Genomic DNA, 23,211 nt, shown 5'->3' with positions numbered 1-23,211 from the left:
GAGTACTCCTAAGTCCTTCTCCAAGTTTGATGTCCCCAACTGTATCCCATTTATTTTGTATGGTGCTAGACCATTAGTATGTCCAAAATGCATGACTTTACATTTGTCAACATTGAATTTCATCTGCCATGTATGTGCCCATATAGCCATCCTATCCAGATCCTGTTGCAATATGACACTATCTTCCTGAGAGTTGATGATTCTGCACAATTTTGTATCATCTGCAAAAATAGCAACATTGTTCACTACTGCATCTATTAGGTCATTAATAAATAAATTGAAGAGCACTGGACCCATAACAGACCCCTGTGGGACCCCACTGCTACATGCTACACACAGGTGTGTGTGTGTGTGTGTGTGTGTGTGTGTGTGTGTGTGTGTGTGTATACAGCGAGTGTGTGTGTGTGTGTGTGTATGCAGCATGTGTGTGTGTGTATGTGTATCAGTGTGTGTGTGTGTACAGTGTGTGTGTGTACAGTGTGTGTATACAGCGAGTGTGTGTGTGTATGTGTATCAGTGTGTGTGTGTGTGTGTGTGTGTGTGTGTGTGTATGTGTGCATCAGTGTGTGTGTGTTTATGTGTATCAGTGTGTGTGTGTGTACAGTGTGTGTATACAGCGAGTGTGTGTGTGTGTATACAGCGTGTGTGTGTGTGTGTGTGTGTGTGTGTGTGTGTGTGTGTGTGTATGTATGTGTATCAGTGTGTGTGTGTACAGTGTGTGTATACAGCGAGTGTGTGTGTGTGTGTGTGTGTGTGTGTGTGTGTGTGTGTGTACAGCGTGTGTGTGTGTGTGTACAGTGTGTGTATACAGCGAGTGTGTGTGTGTGTATACAGCATGTGTGTGTGTGTGTGTGTGCAGCATGTGTGTGTGTAAGCAGCGTGTATGTGTGTGTGTGTGTGTGTGTGTGTACAGCATGTGTGTGTGTGTGTACAGCATGTGTGTGTGTATGCAGCATGTGTGTATGCAGCGTGTGTATGTGTATGTGTGTGTTTAGTGTTTAGTGTGTGTATGTATTTATATATATGTGTGTGTGTGTGTGTGCGTGCGTGCACTTTGTGTGTGTCTACAGTGCAAATGTGTGTATACATCCTATGTATTATGTGTGAGTATGTACTGTACCTACACATACAAGATGTTCACTGGGGACAGTGAGAGGCCTCAGGTTATATACAGTTATCTCCTGTGGATAATTGTATAGACACAGCTCCACATCCATACAGTGTCTATACTTATATACAGGATAATGTATAGACACAGCACCCTATGCATACAGGATACATACAGGATAATGTATAGACTCAGCACCCTATGCATACAGTGTCTATACTTACATACAGGCCTCAGGATATATAAAGGATAATGTATAGACACTGTGCATATAGGATATATACATAGTTACATAGTTATTTGGGTTGAAAAATGACATAAACATATTCCTGCTGATCCAGAGGAAGGTACAACACCAGCCTGCACGCTCACATATCCCTGCTGATCCAGAGGAAGGCACAGCACCAGCCTGCACCCTCACATATCCCTGCTGATCCAGAGGAAGGCACACTAACAGCCTGCACCCTCACATATCCCTGCTGATCCAGAGGAAGGCACAGCACCAGCCTGCTCCCTCACATATCCCTGCTGATCCAGAGGAAGGCACAGCACCAGCCTGCACCCTCACATATCCCTGCTGATCCAGAGGAAGGCACACTAACAGCCTGCACCCTCACATATCCCTGCTGATCCAGAGGAAGGTACAACACCAGCCTGCTCCCTCACATATCCCTGCTGATCCAGAGGAAGGTACAACAGCAGCCTGCTCCCTCACATATCCCTGCTGATCCAGAGGAAGGCACAACACCAGCCTGCCCCCTCCCTCACATATCCCTGCTGATCCAGAGGAAGGTACAACACTAGCCAGCACCCTCACATATCCCTGCTGATCCAGAGGAAGGTACAACACCAGCCTGCTCCCTCACATATCCCTGCTGATCCAGAGGAAGGGACAACACCAGCCTGCACCCTCACATATCCCTGCTGATCCAGAGAAAGGCACAACACCAGCCTGCACCCTCACATATCCCTGCTGATCCAGAGGAAGGTACAACACCAGCCTGCTCCCTCACATATCCCTGCTGATCCAGAGGAAGGCACAACACCAGCCTGCACCCTCACATATCCCTGCTGATCCAGAGAAAGACACAACAGCAGCCTGCTCCCTCACATATCCCTGCTGATCCAGAGGAAGGCACAACACCAGCCTGCTCCCTCACATATCCCTGCTGATCCAGAGGAAGGGACAACACCAGCCTGCTCCCTCACATATCCCTGCTGATCCAGAGGAAGGCACAACACCAGCCTGCACCCTCACTTATCCCTGCTGATCCAGAGGAAGGCACAACACCAGCCTGCTTTCTCACATATCCCTGTTGATCCAGAGGAAGGCACAACACCAGCCTGCTCCCTCACATATACCTGCTGATCCAGAGGAAGGCACAACACCAGCCTGCTCCCTCACATATCCCTGCTGATCCAAAGGAAGGTACAACACCAGCCTGCACCCTCTATTATCCCTGCTGATCCAGAGGAAGGTACAACACCAGCCTGCTCCCTCACATATCCCTGCTGATCCAGAGAAAGACACAACAGCAGCCTGCTCCCTCACATATCCCTGCTGATCCAGAGGAAGGCACAACACCAGTCTGCTCCCTCACATATCCCTGCTGATCCAGAGGAAGGGACAACACCAGCCTGCTCCCTCACATATCCCTGCTGATCCAAAGGAAGGTACAACACCAGCCTGCACCCTCTATTATCCCTGCTGATCCAGAGGAAGGTACAACACCAGCCTGCACCCTCACATATCCCTGCTGATCCAGAGGAAGGCACAACACCAGCCTCCTCCCTCACATATCCCTGCTAATCCAGAGGAAGGCACAACACCAGCCTGCACCCTCACATATCCCTGCTGATCCAGAGGAAGGCACAACACCATCCTGCTCCCTCACATATCCCTGCTGATCCAGAGGAAGGCACAACACCAGCCTGCTCCCTCACATATCCCTGCTGATCCAGAGGAAGGCACAACACCAGCCTGCACCCTCACATATCCCTGCTGATCCAGAGGAAGGTACAACACCAGCCTGCTCCCTCACATATCCCTGCTGATCCAGAGGAAGGCACAACACCAGCCTGCTCCCTCACATATCCCTGCTGATCCAGAGGAAGGCACAACACCAGCCTGCACCCTCACATATCCCTGCTGATCCAGAGGAAAGTACAACACCAGCCTGCTCCCTCACATATCCCTGCTGATCCAGAGGAAGGCACAACACCAGCCTGCTCCCTCACATATCCCTGCTGATCCAGAGGAAGGTACAACACCAGCCTGCACCCTCACATATCCCTGCTGATCCAGAGGAAGGTACAACACCAGCCTGCACCCTCACATATCCCTGCTGATCCAGAGGAAGGCACAACACCAGCCTGCACCCTCACATATCCCTGCTGATCCAGAGGAAGGCACAACACCAGCCTGCACCCTCACATATCCCTGCTGATCCAGAGGAAGGCACAACACCAGCCTGCTCCCTCACATATCCCTGCTGATCCAGAGGAAGGCACAACACCAGCCTGCTCACTCACATATCCCTGCTGATCCAGAGGAAGGTACAACACCAGCCTGCTCCCTCACATATCCCTGCTGATCCAGAGGAAGGCACAACAGCAGCCTGCTCCCTCACATATCCCTGCTGATCCAGAGGAAGGCACAACACCAGCCTACACCCTCACATATCCCTGCTGGTCCAGAGGAAGGTACAACACCAGCCTGCTCCCTCACATATCCCTGCTGATCCAGAGGAAGGCACAACACCAGCCTGCTCCCTCACATATCCCTGCTGATCCAGAGGAAGGTACTACACCTGCCTGCTCCCTCACATATCCCTGCTGATCCAGAGGAAGGCACAACACCAGCCAGTTCCCTCACATATCCCTGCTGATCCAGAGGAAGGTACAACACCAGCCTGCTCCCTCACATATCCCTGCTGATCCAGAGGAAGGCACAACACCAGCCTGTTCCCTCACATATCCCTGCTGATCCAGAGGAAGGCACAACACCAGCCTGCTCCCTCACATATCCCTGCTGATCCAGAGGAAGGCACAGCACCAGCCTGCTCCCTCACATATCCCTGCTGATCTAGAGGAAGGCACAGCACCAGCCTGCACCCTCACATATCCCTGCTGATCCAGAGGAAGGCACAACACCAGCCTGCACCCTCACATATCCCTGCTGATCCAGAGGAAGGCACAACACCAGCCTGCACCCTCACATATCCCTGCTGATCCAGAGGAAGGCGAAAAAACCCTTACAAGGCATGGTCCAATTAGCCCCAAAAGGGAAAAATTCCTTCCCGACTCCAGATGGCAATCAGATAAAATCCCTGGATCTACACCACTGGGCATTACCTAGTAATTATTGCCATGGATGTCATTCAGAAAGCATCTAAGCCCCTTTAAATGCAGATATAGAATTTGCCATAACGACTTCCTGTGGCAATGCATTCCACATCTTAATCACTCTTACTGTAAAGAACCCATTCCTAAATAAATAGCTAAAACATTTTTCCTCCATGCGCAGATCATGTCGTCTAGTCCTTTGAGAAGGCCTAGGGACAAATAGCTCATCCGCCAAGCTATTATATTGCCCTCTGATGTATTTATACATGTTAATTAGATCCCCTCTAAGGCGTCTTTTCTCTAGACTAAATAAACCCAGTTTATCTAACCTTTCTTGATAAACGAGACCTTCCATCCCATGTATCAATTTTGTTGCTCGTCTCTGCACCTGCTCTAAAACTGCAATATCTTTTTTGTAATGTGGTGCCCAGAACTGAATTCCATATTCCAGATGTGGCCTTACTAGAGAGTTAAACAGGGGCAATATTATGCTAGCATCTCGAGTTTTTATTTCCCTTTTAATGCATCCCAAAATTTTGTTCGCTTTAGCAGCAGCTGCTTGGCATTGAGTACGATTATTTAACTTGTTGTCGATGAGTACTCCTAAGTCCTTCTCCAAGTTTGATGTCCCCAACTGTATCCCATTTATTTTGTATGGTGCTAGACCATTGGTACGTCCAAAATGCATGACTTTACATTTGTCAACATTGAATTTCATCTGCCATGTATGTGCCCATATAGCCATCCTATCCAGATCCTGTTGCAATATGACACTATCTTCCTGAGAGTTGATGATTCTGCCCAATTTTGTATCATCTGCAAAAATAGCAACATTGTTCACTACTGCATCTATTAGGTCATTAATAAATAAATTGAAGAGCACTGGACCCATAACAGACCCCTGTGGGACCTTACAGCTACATGCTACATACAGGATAATGTATACACAGCTCCCCATCCATATAGAATATACAGGATAATGTATAGACACAGCTCCCTATGTATACAGGATATATACAGGATAATGAATAGACACAACACCCTATCCATAGGATATATACAGTATAATGTATAGACACAGTTCCCTATCCATACAGGATAATGTATAGACACAGCTCCCTATCCATACAGGATATACAGGATAATGTATAGACACAGCTCCCTATCCATACAGGATATACAGGATAATGTATAGACACAGCTCCCTATCCATACAGGATATACAGGATAATGTATAGACACAGCTCCCTATCCATACAGGATATACAGGATAATGTATAGACACAGCTCCCTATCCATACAGGATAATGTATAGACACAGCTCCCCATCCATACAGGATAATGTATAGACACAGCTCCCTATCCATACAGGATATACAGGATAATGTATAGGCACAGCTCCCTATCCATACAGGATAATGTATAGACACAGCGCCCTATCCATACAGGATATATACAGGATAATCTATAGACACAGCACCCCATCCATTTATGATATATACTGGATAATGTATAGACACAGCACGCGGTGCATACAGGATATATAGAGGATAATGTATAGACACAGCTCCCTATCCATTTATGATATATACAGGATAATGTATAGACACAGCTCCCCATCCATACAGGATAATGTATAGACACAGCTCCCTATCCATACAGGATATACAGGATAATGTATAGGCACAGCTCCCTATCCATACAGGATAATGTATAGACACAGCGCCCTATCCATACAGGATATATACAGGATAATCTATAGACACAGCACCCCATCCATTTATGGTATATACAGGATAATGTATAGACACAGCACGCGGTGCATACAGGATATATACAGGATAATGTATAGACACAGCGCCCTATCCATACAGGATAATGTATAGACAGCTCCCTATCCATACATGATATATACAGGATAATGTATAGACACAGCGCCCTATCCATACAGGATAATGTATAGACACAGCACCCTATCCATACAGGATAATGTATAGACACAGCGCCCTATCCATACAGGATATACAGGATAATGTATAGACACAGCTCCCCATCCATACAGGATAATGTATAGACACAGCTACCTATCAATACAGGATATATACAGGATAATGTATAGACAGCTCCCCATCCATACATGGTATATACAGGATAATGTATAGACACAGCGCCCTATCCATACAGGATAATGTATAGACACAGCGCCCTATGTGTACATGATATATACAGGATAATGTATAGACACAGCTCCCTATCCATACATGATATATACAGGATAATGTATAGACACAGCGCCCTATCCATACAGGATAATGTGTAGACACAGTGCCCTATCCATACAGGATAATGTATAGACAGCTCCCCATCCATACATGATATATACAGGATAATGTATAGACACAGCACCCTATCCATACAGGATAATGTATAGACACAGCTACCTATCCATACAGGATATATACAGGATAATGTATAGACAGCTCCCCATCCATACATGATATATACAGGATAATGTATAGACACAGCACCCTATCCATACAGGATAATGTATAGACACAGCTCCCTATGTGTACATGATATATACAGGATAATGTATAGACATAGCACCCTATATGGATATACGGGGAGTGCAGAATTATTAGGCAAATGAGTATTTTGACCACATCATCCTCTTTATGCATGTTGTCTTACTCCAAGCTGTATAGGCTCGAAAGCCTACTACCAATTAAGCATATTAGGTGATGTGCATCTCTGTAATGAGAAGGGGTGTGGTCTAATGACATCAACACCCTATATCAGGTGTTCATAATTATTAGGCAACTTCCTTTCCTTTGGCAAAATGGGTCAAAAGAAGGACTTGACAGGCTCAGAAAAGTCAAAAATAGTGAGATATCTTGCAGAGGGATGCAGCACTCTTAAAATTGCAAAGCTTCTGAAGTGTGATCATCGAACAATCAAGCGTTTCATTCAAAATAGTCAACAGGGTCGCAAGAAGCGTGTGGAAAAACCAAGGCGCAAAATAACTGCCCATGAACTGAGAAAAGTCAAGCGTGCAGCTGCCAAGATGCCACTTGCCACCAGTGTGGCCATATTTCAGAGCTGCAACATCACTGGAGTGCCCAAAAGCACAAAGTGTGCAATACTCAGAGACATGGCCAAGTAAGAAAGGCTGAAAGACGACCACCATTGAACAAGACACACAAGCTGAAATGTTAAGACTGGGCCAAGAAATATCTCAAGACTGATTTTTCTAAGGTTTTATGGACTGATGAAATGAGAGTGAGTCTTGATGGGCCAGATGGATGGACCGTGGCTGGATTGGTAAAGGGCAGAGAGCTCCAGTCCGACTCAGATGCCAGCAAGGTGGAGGTGGAGTACTGGTTTGGGCTGGTATCATCAAAGATGAGCTTGTGGGGCCTTTTCAGGTTGAGGATGGAGTCAAGCTCAACTCCTAGTCCTACTGCCAGTTTCTGGAAGACACCTTCTTTAAGCAGTGGTACAGGAAGAAGTCTGCATCCTTCAAGAAAAACATGATTTTCATGCAGGACAATGCTCCATCACACGCGTCCAAGTACTCCACAGCGTGGCTGGCAAGAAAGGGTACAAAAGAAGAAAAACTAATGACATGGCCTCCTTGTTCACCTGATCTGAACCCCATTGAGAACCTGTGGTCCATCATAAAATGTGAGATTTACAAGGAGGGAAAACAGTACACCTCTCAGAACAGTGTCTGGGAGACTGTGGTTGCTGCTGCACGCAATGTTGATGGTGAACAGGTCAAAACACTGACAGAATCCATGGATGAGAGGCTTTTGAGTGTCCTTGCAAAGGAAGGTGGCTATATTGGTCACTGATTTGTTTTTGTTTTGTTTTTGAATGTCAGAAATGTATATTTGTGAATGTTGAGATGCTATATTCAGGGGCGTAGCAATAGGGGTTGCAGAGGTTGCGACCGCATCGGGGCCCTTGGGCCAGAGGGGCCCCAAAGGGCCTTACCTCAACTACAGTTTTAGCTCACTATCGGTCCTGTGCTCATAATAATCACTTCTATAGATACTGGTAATCATTAACAAACTGCTCCCCATCCCCTTCTTGCACCTCTGACACTGTGGTTGCCATTGGCAGATTGTGGTGCGCCGTATCAATTGTTATGTATAGAGTGCTTGGGGGGCCCCATTGCAAAACTTGCATCGGGGCCCACAGCTCCTTAGCTACGCCACTGGTTATATTGGTTTCACTGGTAAAAATAAATAATTGAAATGGGTATATATTTGTTTATTGTTAAGTTGCCTAATAATTATGCACAGTAATAGTCACCTGCACACACAGATATCCCCCTAAAATAGCTAAAACTAAAAACAAACTAAAAACTACTTTCAAAAATATTCAGCTTTGATATTAATGAGTTTTTTGGGTTCATTGAGAACATGGTTGTTGTTCAATAATAAAAGTATTCCTCAAAAATACAACTTGCCTAATAATTCTGCACTCCCTGTATACAGGATAATGTATAGGATATATACAGGATAATGTATAGACACAGCTACCTATCCATTTATGATATATACAGGATAATGTATAGACACAGTGCCCTATAAATACAGGATAATGTATAGACAGCTCCCCATCCATACAGGATAATGTATAGACACAGCTCCCTATCCATACAGGATATATACAGGATAATGTATAGACACAGCTCCCCATCCATACAGGATAATGTATAGACACAGCTCCCCATCCATACAGGATAATGTATAGACACAGCTCCCTATCCATACAGGATATATACAGGATAATGTATAGACACAGCTCCCCATCCATACAGGATATATACAGGATAATGTATAGACACAGCCCCCTATCCATACAGGATAATGTATAGACACAGCTCCCCATCCATACAGGATAATGTATAGACACAGCTCCCTATCCATACAGGATATATACAGGATAATGTATAGACACAGCTCCCCATCCATACAGGATAATGTATAGACACAGCTCCCCATCCATACAGGATAATGTATAGACACAGCTCCCTATCCATACAGGATATATACAGGATAATGTATAGACACAGCTCCCCATCCATACAGGATAATGTATAGACACAGCTCCCCATCCATACAGGACAATGTATAGACACAGCTACCTATCCATACAGGATAATGTATAGACAGCTCCCCATCCATACAGGATAATGTATAGACACAGCTTCCTATCCATACAGGATAATGTATAGACACAGCTCCCCATCCATACAGGACAATGTATAGACACAGCTCCCTATCCATACAGGATAATGTATAGACACAGCTACCTATCCATTTATGATATATACAGGATAATGTATAGACACAGTGCCCTATAAATACAGGATAATGTATAGACACAGGTCCCTATCCATACAGGATAATGTATAGACACAGGTCCCTATCCATACAGGATAATGTATAGACACAGCTCCCCATCCATACAGGATAATGTATAGACACAGCTCCCTATCCATACAGGATAATGTATAGACACAGCTCCCTATCCATACAGGATAATGTATAGACACAGCGCCCTATCCATACAGGATAATGTATAGACACAGCTCCCTATCCATACAGGATAATGTATAGACACAGCTCCCTATCCATACAGGATAATGTATAGACACAGCTCCCTATCCATACAGGATAATGTATAGACACAGCTTCCTATCCATACAGGATAATGTATAGACACAGCTCCCTATCCATACAGGATAATGTATAGACACAGCTTCCTATCCATACAGGATAATGTATAGACACAGCTCCCTATCCATACAGGATAACGTATAGACACAGCTCCCTATCCATACAGGATAATGTATAGACACAGCTCCCTATCCATACAGGATAATGTATAGACACAGCTCCCAATCCATACAGGATATATACAGGATAATGTATAGACACAGCTCAATATCCATACAGGATAATGTATAGACACAGCTTCCTATCCATACAGGATATACAGGATAATGTATAGACACAGCTTCCTATGCATACAGGATATATACAGGATAATGTATAGACAGCTCCCCATCCATACAGGATATATACAGGATAATGTATAGACACAGCTCCCCATCCATACAGGATAATGTATAGACACAGCTTCCTATGCATACAGGATATATACAGGATAATCTATAGACATGGCACGCCATCCATTTATGATATATACTGGATAATGTATAGACACAGCACCCTGTGCATACAGGATATATAGAGGATAATGTATAGACACAGCTCCCTATCCATTTATGATATATACAGGATAATGTGTAGACACAGCTCCCTATCCATACAGTATATATACAGGATAATGTATAGACACAGCACCCTATGTATAGAGGATATATACAGGATAATGTATAGACAGCTCCCCATCCATACATGATATATACAGGATAATGTATAGACATAGCCCCCTATCCATACAGGATATATACAGGATAATCTATAGACACAGCTCCCCATCCATTTATGATATATACAGGATAATGTATAGACACAGTGCCCTATACATACAGGATATATACATTGATAATGTATAGACACAGCTCCCCATCCATACAGGATATACAGGGTAATGTATAGACACAGCTTCCTATCCATACAGGATATACAGGATAATGTATAGACACAGCTTCCTATCCATACAGGATATACAGGATAATGTATAGACACAGCTCCCTGTGCATACAGGATATATACAGGATAATGTATAGACACAGCTCCCTATCCATAAAGGATATACAGGGTAATGTATAGACACAGCTTCCTATCCATACAGGATAATGAATAGACACAGCTCCCCATCCATACAGGATAATGTATAGACACAGCTCCCCATCCATATAGAATATACAGGATAATGTATAGACACAGCTCCCTATCCATACAGGATAATGTATAGACACAGCGCCCTATCCATACAGGATAATGTATAGACACAGCTCCCTATCCATACAGGATATATACAGGATAATGTATAGACACAGCGCCCTATCCATACAGGATATACAGGATAATGTATAGACACAGCTCCCTATCCATACAGGATATACAGGATAATGTATATACAGCTCCCTATCCATACAGGATATACAGGATAATGTATAGACAGCTCCCTATCCATACAGGATATACAGGATAATGTATAGACACAGCTCCCTATCCATACAGGATAATGTATAGACACAGCTCCCTATCCATACAGGATATACAGGATAATGTATAGACACAGCTTCCTATCCATACAGGATAATGTATAGACACAGCTCCCTATCCATACAGGATAATGTATAGACACAGCTCCCTATCCATACAGGATATACAGGATAATGTATAGACAGCTCCATATCCATACAGGATATATACAGGATAATGTATAGACAGCTCCCTATCCGTACAGGATATACAGGATAATGTATAGACACAGCTCCCTATCCATACAGGATATACAGGATAATGTATAGACACAGCTCCCCATCCATACAGGATAATGTATAGACACAGCTCCCTATCCATACAGGATAATGTATAGACACAGCTACCTATCCATACAGGATATATACAGGATAATGTATAGACACAGCCCCCTATCCATACAGGATAATGTATAGACACAGCGCCCTATCCATACAGGATATACAGGATAATGTATAGACACAGCTTCCTATCCTTACAGGATAATGTATAGACAGCTCCCTATCCATACAGTATATATACAGGATAATGTATAGACACAGCCCCCTATCCATACAGGATAATGTATAGACAGCTCCCTATCCATACAGTATATATACAGGATAATGTATAGACACAGCTCCCTATCCATACAGGATAATGTATAGACAGCTCCCTATCCATACATGATATATACAGGATAATGTATAGACACAGCCCCCTATCCATACAGGATAATGTATAGACAGCTCCCTATCCATACAGTATATATACAGGATAATGTATACACACAGGTCCCTATCCATACAGGATAATGTATAGACACAGCTCCCTATCCATACAGGATAATGTATAGGCACAGCTCCTTATCCATACAGGATAATGTATAGACAGCTCCCTATCCATACAGTATATATACAGGATAATGTATAGACACAGCCCCCTATCCATACAGGATAATGTATAGACACAGCGCCCTATCCATACAGGATATATAGAGGATAATGTATAGACACAGCTCCCTATCCATACAGGATAATGTATAGACAAATCTCCCTATCCATACAGGATAATGTATAGACACAGCTCCCTATCCATACAGGATAATGTATAGACACAGCGCCCTATCCATACATGATATATACAGGATAATGTATAGACACAGCGCCCTATCCATACAGGATAATGTATAGACACAGCTCCCCATCCATACAGGATATATACAGGATAATGTATAGACACAGCTTCCTATCCATACAGGATATATACAGGATAACGTATAGACACAGCTCCCTATCCATACAGGATAATGTATAGACAGCTCCCTATCCATACAGGATATATACAGGATAATGTATAGACACAGCACCCTATGTATACAGGATATATACAGGATAATGTATAGACACAGCGCCCTATCCATACAGGATAATGTATAGACACAGCGCCCTATCCATACAGGATAATGTATAGACACAGCTCCCTATCCATACAGGATATACAGGATAATGTATAGACACAGCCCCCTATGTATACAGGATATATACAGGATAATGTATAGACACAGCGCCCTATCCATACAGGATAATGTATAGACACAGCCCCCTATGTATACAGGATATATACAGGATAATGTATAGACACAGCACCCTATCCATACAGGATAATGTATAGACACAGCGCCCTATCCATACAGGATAATGTATAGACACAGCTCCCTATCCATACAGGATAATGTATAGACACAGCTCCCTATGTGTACATGATATATACAGGATAATGTATAGACACAGCTCCCTATGTATACAGGATATATACAGGATAATGTATAGACACAGCTCCCTATGTATACAGGATATATACAGGATAATGTATAGACACAGCACCCTATCCATACAGGATAATGTATAGACACAGCTCCCCATCCATACAGGATATATACAGGATAATGTATAGACACAGCTCCCTATGTATACAGGATATATACAGGATAATGTATAGACACAGCACCCTATCCATACAGGATAATGTATAGACACAGCGCCCTATCTATACAGGATAATGTATAGACACAGGTCCCTATCCATACAGGATATACAGGATAATGTATAGACAGCTCCCCATCCATACAGGATATACAGGATAATGTATAGACACAGCGCCCTATCCATACAGGATATATACAGGATAATGTATAGACACAGCTCCCTATCCATACAGGATAATGTATAGACACAGCGCCCTATCCATACAGGATAATGTATAGACACAGCTCCCTATCCATACAGGATAATGTATAGACACAGCTCCCCATCCATACAGGATAATGTATAGACACAGCTCCCTATCCATACAGGATATATACAGGATAATGTATAGACACAGCTACCTATCCATACAGGATATATACAGGATAATGTATAGACACAGCTCCCTATCCATACAGGATATACAGGATAATGTATATACAGCTCCCTATCCATACACGATATATACAGGATAATGTATAGACACAGCTCCCTATCCATACAGGATAATGTATAGACACAGCTCCCTATCCATACAGGATAATGTATAGACACAGCTCCCTATCCATACAGGATATATACAGGATAATGTATAGACACAGCTCCCTATCCATACACGATATATACAGGATAATGTATAGACACAGCTCCCTATCCATACAGGATAATGTATAGACACAGCTCCCTATCCATACAGGATAATGTATAGACACAGCTCCCTATCCATACAGGATATATACAGGATAATGTATAGACACAGCGCCCTATCCATACAGGATAATGTATAGACACAGCTACCTATCCATACAGGATATATACAGGATAATGTATAGACACAGCGCCCTATCCATACAGGATAATGTATAGACACAGCTCCCTATCCATACAGGATAATGTATAGACACAGCTTCCTATCCATACAGGATATATACAGGATAATGTATAGACACAGCGCCCTATCCATACAGGATAATGTATAGACACAGCTCCCTATCCATACAGGATAATGTATAGACACAGCTTCCTATCCATACAGGATATATACAGGATAATGTATAGACACAGCGCCCTATCCATACAGGATAATGTATAGACACAGCTACCTATCCATACAGGATATATACAGGATAATGTATAGACACAGCTCCCTATCCATACAGGATAATGTATAGACACAGCTCCCTATCCATACAGGATAATGTATAGACACAGCTCCCTATCCATACAGGATATACAGGATAATGTATAGACACAGCTCCCTATCCATACAGGATAATGTATAGACACAGCGCCCTATCCATACAGGATAATGTATAGACACAGCTCCCTATCCATACAGGATAATGTATAGACACAGCTCCATATCCATACAGGATATACAGGATAATGTATAGACACAGCTCCCTATCCATACAGGATATACAGGATAATGTATAGACACAGCTCCCTATCCATACAGGATATATACAGGATAATGTATAGACACAGCTCCCTATGTATACAGTGTCTATACATATACACAGGCCTAGGGGTATATAGAGGATAATGTATAGACACAGCTCCGTATCCATACAGGATATATACAGGATAATGTATAGACACAGCACCCTATCCATACAGGATAATGTATAGACACAGCTCCCCATCCATACAGGATATATACAGGATAATGTATAGACACAGCTCCCTATGTATACAGGATATATACAGGATAATGTGTAGACACAGCACCCTATCCATACAGGATAATGTATAGACACAGCGCCCTATCTATACAGGATAATGTATAGACACAGGTCCCTATCCATACAGGATATACAGGATAATGTATAGACAGCTCCCCATCCATACAGGATATACAGGATAATGTATAGACACAGCCCCCTATCCATACAGGATATATAGAGGATACTGTATAGACACAGCACCCTATCCATACAGGATATACAGGATGATGTATAGACACAGCTCCCTATGTATACAGTGTCTATACATATACACAGGCCTAGGGGTATATACAGGATAATGTATAGACACAGCTCCCTATGTATACAGTGTCTATACATATACACAGGCCTAGGGGTATATAGAGGATAATGTATAGACAGCTTCCCATCCATACAGTGTGAGTGAGGCAGTAATGTCAGCGCTGGATCTATAGTGTCATGCCAGGAGGATGGATGGAGCAGTGTAGGCAGAGCTGAGCACAGAGCTGATTGTACATTGATCTCACATTCAGTCACAGGGAGCAGAGAGGGGTGTACAGAGGATATACATATCCTGCAGCCTGTACATCCAGCCACAGCTATCTATAGACGGGAGGCAGAGGGATGGAGAGATTTATACAGTGGGAGAGAGAGGTCTATCTATCTATCTATCTATCTATCTATCTATCTATCTATCTATCTATCTATCTATCTATCTATCTATCTATCTATCATCTATTTATCTATCTGTCTGTCTGTATCCCTCTCCCTGCATCCCTCTCCCTGCATCCCTCTCCCTGCATCCCTCTCCCTGCATCCCTCTCCCAGCATCCCTCTCCCAGCATCCCTCTCCCAGCATCCCTCTCCCTGCATCCCTCTCCCAGCATCCCTCTCCCTGCATCCCTCTCCCAGCATCCCTCTCCCTGCATCCCTCTCCCTGCATCCCTCTGTCTGTATCCCATCCCTCTCCCAGCATCCCTCTCCCTGCATCCTTCTCCCAGCATCCATCTCCCTGCATCCCTCTCCCAGCATCCCTCTCCCAGCATCCCTCTCCCAGCACCCCTCTCCCTGCATCCCTCTCCCTGCATCCCTCTCCCTGCACCCCTCTCCCTGCATCCCTCTCCCAGCATCCCTCTGCCTGTATCCCTCTCCCAGCACCCCTCTCCCTGTATCCCTCTCCCTGCATCCCTCTGCCTGTATCCCTCTCCCTGCATCCCTCTCCCTGCATCCCTCTCCCAGCACCCCTCTCCCAGCACCCCTCTCCCAGCACCCCTCTCCCTGTATCCCTCTCCCTGCATCCCTCTCCCTGCATCCCTCTCCCTGCATCCCTCTCCCAGCATCCCTCTCCCAGCATCCCTCTCCCAGAATCCCTCTCCCAGCACCCCTCTCCCTGCACCCCTCTCCCTGCATCCCTCTCCCAGCATCCCTCTGCCTGTATCCCTCTCCCAGCATCCCTCTCCCTGTATCCCTCTCCCAGCATCCCTCTCCCAGCATCCCTCTCCCTGCATCCCTCTCCCAGCATCCCTCTCCCTGCACCCCTCTCCCAGCACCCCTCTCCCAGCATCCCTCTCCCTGCACCCCTCTCCCTGCATCCCTCTCCCAGCATCCCTCTCCCAGCATCCCTGTCCCTGCATCCCTCTCCCAGCATCATCCCAGCATCCCTCTCCCTGCATCCCTCTCCCAGCATCCCTCTCCCTGCATCCCTCTCCCTGCATCCCTCTCCCTGTATCCCTCTCCCAGCATCCCTCTCCCTGCACCCCTCTCCCAGCATCCCTCTCCCTGCATCCCTCTCCCTGCATCCCTCTGCCTGCATCCCTCTCCCTGCATCCCTCTCCCTGCATCCCTCTCCCTGCTTCCCTCTCCCTGCTTCCCTCTCCCAGCATCCCTCTCCCTGCATCCCTCTCCCAGCATCCCTCTCCCTGCATCCCTCTCCCAGCATCCCTCTCCCAGCATCCCTCTCCCAGCATCCCTCTCCCTGCATCCCTCTCCCTGCATCCGTCTCCCAGCATCCCTCTCCCTGCATCCCTCTCCCAGCATCCCTCTCCCAGCACCCCTCTCCCTGCATCCCTCTCCCTGCATCCTTCTCCCAGCACCCCTCTCCCAGCATCCCTCTCCCAGCATCCCTCTCCCTGCATCCCTCTCCCTGCATCCCTCTCCCAGCATCCCTCTCCCTGCATCCCTCTCCCAGCACCCCTCTCCCAGCACCCCTCTCCCAGCATCCCTCTCCCTGCACCCCTCTCCCAGCATCCCTCTCCCTGCATCCCTCTGCCTGCATCCCTCTGCCTGCATCCCTCTCCCTGCATACCTCTCCCAGCATCCCTCTCCCTGCATCCCTCTCCCAGCACCCCTCTCCCAGCATCCCTCTCCCAGCATCCCTCTCCCTGCATCCCTCTCCCTGCATCCGTCTCCCAGCATCCCTCTCCCTGCATCCCTCTCCCAGCATCCCTCTCCCAGCACCCCTCTCCCTGCATCCCTCTCCCTGCATCCTTCTCCCAGCACCCCTCTCCCAGCATCCCTCTCCCAGCATCCCTCTCCCAGCATCCCTCTCCCTGCATCCCTCTCCCTGCATCCCTCTCCCAGCATCCCTCTCCCTGCATCCCTCTCCCAGCATCCCTCTCCCAGCATCCCTCTCCCAGCACCCCTCTCCCTGCATCCCTCTCCCAGCACCCCTCTCCCTGTATCCCTCTCCCTGCACCCCTCTCCCTGTATCCTTCTCCCTGTATCCCTCTCCCAGCATCCCTCTCCCAGCACCCCTCTCCCAGCATCCCTCTCCCTGCATCCCTCTCCCTGTACCCCTCTCCCAGCATCCCTCTCCCTGCATCCCTCTCCCTGCATCCCTCTCCCTGTATCCCTCTCCCTGCACCCCTCTCCCTGTATCCTTCTCCCTGTATCCCTCTCCCAGCATCCCTCTCCCTGCATCCCTCTCCCTGCATCCCTCTCCCAGCATCCCTCTCCCTGCATCCCTCTCCCAGCATCCATCTCCCTGCATCCCTCTCCCAGCATCCCTCTCCCAGCATCCCTCTCCCAGCACCCCTCTCCCTGCATCCCTCTCCCTGCATCCCTCTCCCTGCACCCCTCTCCCTGTATCCCTCTCCCAGCATCCCTCTCCCTGCATCCCTCTCCCAGCATCCTTCTCCCAGCATCCCTCTCCCTGCATCCCTCTACCAGCACCCCTCTCCCAGCATCCCTCTCCCAGCATCCCTCTCCCTGTATCCCTCTCCCAGCACCCCTCTCCCTGCATCCCTCTCCCTGCATCCCTCTCCCTGCATCCCTCTCCCAGCATCCTTCTCCCAGCATCTCTCTCCCTGCATCCCTCTACCAGCACCCCTCTCCCAGCATCCCTCTCCCAGCACCCCTCTCCCAGCATCCCTCTCCCTGCACCCCTCTCCCAGCATCCCTCTCCCTGCACCCCTCTCCCTGCATCCCTCTCCCTGCATCCCTCTACCAGCACCCCTCTCCCAGCATCCCTCTCCCAGCACCCCTCTCCCAGCATCCCTCTCCCAGCACCCCTCTCCCAGCATCCCTCTCCCTGCATCCCTCTCCCAGCATCCCTCTCCCTGCACCCCTCTCCCTGCATCCCTCTCCCTGTATCCCTCTCCCTGCATCCCTCTCCCTGCATCCCTCTCCCAGCACCCCTCTCCCAGCATCCCTCTCCCAGCATCCCTCTCCCTGCATACCTCTCCCAGCATCCCTCTCCCAGCACCCCTCTCCCTGTATCCCTCTCCCTGCATCCCTCTGCCTGTATCCCTCTCCCTGCATCCCTCTCCCTGCATCCCTCTCCCAGCACCCCTCTCCCAGCACCCCTCTCCCAGCATCCCTCTCCCTGTATCCCTCTCCCAGCATCCCTCTCCCTGCACCCCTCTCCCAGCATCCCTCTCCCTGCACCCCTCTCCCAGCATCCCTCTCCCTGCATCCCTCTCCCAGCACCCCTCTCCCAGCACCCCTCTACCAGCACCCCTCTCCCAGCATCCCTCTCCCTGCATCCCTCTCCCAGCATCCCTCTCCCAGCACCCCTCTCCCTGTATCCCTCTCCCAGCATCCCTCTCCCAGCATCCCTCTCCCAGCATCCCTCTCCCAGCATCTCCTGCAGGCTCCCAGGTATGTCACATGCAGCTGCTGCCTCCCGGTATCCCTGTGGGTAGAAGATACACAGCAGGCCCAGCATTGAGGGGTAATGCGGGGGGAGGCTCTTACCTTAGTGGTGACAATACACAGGCAATCCATGGTAGCAGCAGCTCTCCCCTCGGCCGATCATCCACCATGTGCGGGGGGCTCGCCCTCCCTCCCCCGTCCGTGTGTCCGTCCGCTCCCCAGAGAGGAGAGCACAGGGGGAAGGGGGAACTGGGGTGAGGGTGACAGGGGAGAAAAGGAGGGACAGAGAGAGAGGAGAGAGGGAGCAGAGAAGAGGATGACAGGCTGCAGATCCTCCTGCCTGTTCTGCGGGGAAGAGGGAGGGAGAGAGGAGGGAGGGGGAGAGAGAGAGAGAGAGGGGGGGGGGGGGAGGATGAGAACCCACGCGATGCTGCTCCTTACTCACCAACACACTGTGACTAAGAGACAGAGAGGAGGCTGGTGTGACACTATGAGACCTCAGAGACAGAACCCACCCCAGACCTCAGAGACAGAACCCACCCCAGAGACACCAACCCAGACCTCAGAGACAGAACCCACCCCAGAGACACCAACCCAGACCTCAGAGACAGAACCCACCCCAGAGACACCAACCCAGACCTCAGAGACAGAACCCACCCCAGAGACACCAACCCAGACCTCAGAGACAGAACCCACCTCAGAGACACCAACCCAGACCTCGGAGACAGAACCCACCCCAGAGACACCAACCCAGACCTCAGAGACAGAACCCACCCCAGAGACACCAACCCAGACCTCAGAGACAGAACCCACCCCAGAGACACCAACCCAGACCTCAGAGACTGAACTCACCCCAGAGACACCAACCCAGACCTCAGAGACAGAACCCACCCCAGAGACACAACCCACCCCAGACCTCAGAGACAGAACCCACCCCAGAGACACCAGCCCAGACCTCAGAGACAGAACCCACCCCAGACCTCAGAGACAGAACCCACCCCAGAGACACCAACCCAGACCTCAGAGACAGAACCCACCCCAGAGACACCAACCCAGACCTCAGAGACAGAACCCACCCCAGAGACACCAACCCAGACCTCAGAGACAGAACCCACCCCAGAGACACCAACCCAGACCTCAGAGACAGAACCCACCTCAGAGACACCAACCCAGACCTCGGAGACAGAACCCACCCCAGAGACACCAACCCAGACCTCAGAGACAGAACCCACCCCAGAGACACCAACCCAGACCTCAGAGACAGAACCCACCCCAGAGACACCAACCCAGACCTCAGAGACAGAACCCACCCCAGAGACACAACCCAAACCAGACCTCAGAGACAGAACCCACCCCAGAGACACCAGCCCAGACCTCAGAGACAGAACCCACCCCAGACCTCAGAGACAGAACCCACCCCAGAGACACCAACCCAGACCTCAGAGACAAAACCCACCCCAGAGACACCAACCCAGACCTCGGAGACAGAACCCACCCCAGAGACACCAACCCAGACCTCAGAGACAGAACCCACCCCAGAGACACCAACCCAGACCTCAGAGACAGAACCCACCCCAGAGACACCAACCCAGACCTCAGAGACAGAACCAACCCCAGAGACACCAACCCAGACCTCAGAGACAGAACCCACCTCAGAGACACCAACCCAGACCTCGGAGACAGAACCCACCCCAGAGACACCAACCCAGACCTCAGAGACAGAACCCACCCCAGAGACACCAACCCAGACCTCAGAGACAGAACCCACCCCAGGCACACCAACCCAGACCTCAGAGACAGAACCCACCCCAGACCTCAGAGACAGAACCCACCCCAGAGACACCAACCCAGACCTCAGAGACAGAACCCACCCCAGAGACACCAACCCAGACCTCAGAGACAGAACCCACCCCAGAGACACCAACCCAGACCTCAGAGGCAGAACCCACCCCAGAGACACCAACCCAGACCTCAGAGACAGAACCCACCCCAGAGACACCAACCCAGACCTCAGAGACAGAACCCACCCCAGAGACAGAACCCACCCCAGAGACACCAACCCAGACCTCAGAGACAGAACCCACCCCAGAGACAGAACCCACCCCAGAGACACCAACCCAGACCTCAGAGACAGAACCCACCCCAGAGACACCAACCCAGACCTCAGAGACAGAACCCACCCCAGAGACACCAACCCAGACCTCAGAGACAGAACCCACCCCAGAGACACCAACCCAGACCTCAGAGACAGAACCCACCCCAGAGACACCAACCCAGACCTCAGAGACAGAACCCACCCCAGAGACACCAACCCAGACCTCAGAGACAGAACCCACCTCAGAGACACCAACCCAGACCTCAGAGACAGAACCCACCCCAGGCACACCAACCCAGACCTCAGAGACAGAACCCACCCCAGACCTCAGAGACAGAACCCACCCCAGAGACACCAACCCAGACCTCAGAGACAGAACCCACCCCAGAGACACCAACCCAGACCTCAGAGACAGAACCCACCCCAGAGACACCAACCCAGACCTCAGAGACAGAACCCACCCCAGACCTCAGAGACAGAACCCACCCCAGAGACACCAACCCAGACCTCAGAGACAGAACCCACCCCAGAGACACCAACCCAGACCTCAGAGACAGAACCCACCCCAGAGACACCAACCCAGACCTCAGAGGCAGAACCCACCCCAGAGACACCAACCCAGACCTCAGAGACAGAACCCACCCCAGAGACACCAACCCAGACCTCAGAGACAGAACCCACCCCAGAGACAGAACCCACCCCAGAGACACCAACCCAGACCTCAGAGACAGAACCCACCCCAGAGACAGAACCCACCCCAGAGACACCAACCCAGACCTCAGAGACAGAACCCACCCCAGAGACACCAACCCAGACCTCAGAGACAGAACCCACCCCAGAGACACCAACCCAGACCTCAGAGACAGAACCCACCTCAGAGACAGAACCCACCCCAGAGACACCAACCCAGACCTCAGAGACAGAACCCACCCCAGAGACACCAACCCAGACCTCAGAGACAGAACCCACCCCAGAGACAGAACCCACCCAAGACCTTAGAGACAGAACCCACCCCAGAGACACCAACCCAGACCTCAGAGAGAGAACCCACCCCAGACCTCAGAGACAGAACCCACCCCAAAGACACCAACCCAGACCCCAGATACAGAACCCACCCCTGAGACACCAACCCAGACCTCAGAGACAGAACCCACCCCAGAGACACCAACCCAGACCTCAGAGAAAGAACCCACCCCAGAGACAGAACCCACCCCAGAGACACCAACCCAGACCTCAGAGACAGAACCCACCCCAGAGACAAAACACCAACCCAGACCTCAGAGACAGAACCCACCCCAGAGACAAGACACCAACCCAGACCTCAGAGACAGAACCCACCCCAGAGACAAGACACCAACCCAGACCTCAGAGACAGAACCCACCCCAGAGACACAACCCACCCCAGACCTCAGAGACAGAACCCACCCCAGAGACACCAGCCCAGACCTCAGAGACAGAACCCACCCCAGACCTCAGAGACAGAACCCACCCCAGAGACACCAACCCAGACCTCAGAGACAGAACCCACCCCAGAGACACCAACCCAGACCTCAGAGACAGAACCCATCCCAGGGACACCAACCCAGACCTCAGAGACAGAACCCACCCC

At 48.8% G+C, this 23,211-nt stretch overlaps 1 protein-coding gene across 6 annotated transcripts in view; it reads right to left on the bottom strand.

Annotated features, from left to right (window-relative positions):
* The window catches only part of DLG4 (discs large MAGUK scaffold protein 4), a 508,272-nt gene that overhangs the window by 371,986 nt on the left and 113,075 nt on the right, over nucleotides 1-23,211 (bottom strand). The window contains exon 1 of one of the 6 annotated variants that reach the window (XM_068273815.1): nucleotides 19,610-19,852. The exons of the other annotated variants lie outside the window; for them this stretch is intronic. Within the exon in view, the coding sequence (XP_068129916.1) occupies nucleotides 19,610-19,639 (30 nt within the window). The 5' untranslated portion in view covers nucleotides 19,640-19,852. Of the gene's footprint in view, nucleotides 1-19,609; nucleotides 19,853-23,211 lie in introns of those variants that run through there. 6 annotated transcript variants of the gene reach the window in all.

The sequence above is a fragment of the Hyperolius riggenbachi genome, chromosome 3 (genome assembly GCF_040937935.1).
Source record: "Hyperolius riggenbachi isolate aHypRig1 chromosome 3, aHypRig1.pri, whole genome shotgun sequence".
In the NCBI taxonomy this organism is placed as follows: Eukaryota; Metazoa; Chordata; class Amphibia; order Anura; family Hyperoliidae; genus Hyperolius; species Hyperolius riggenbachi.
The sequence above is the reverse complement of the archived record's forward strand: the minus strand, read 5'-3'. Positions and strand labels throughout refer to the sequence as shown.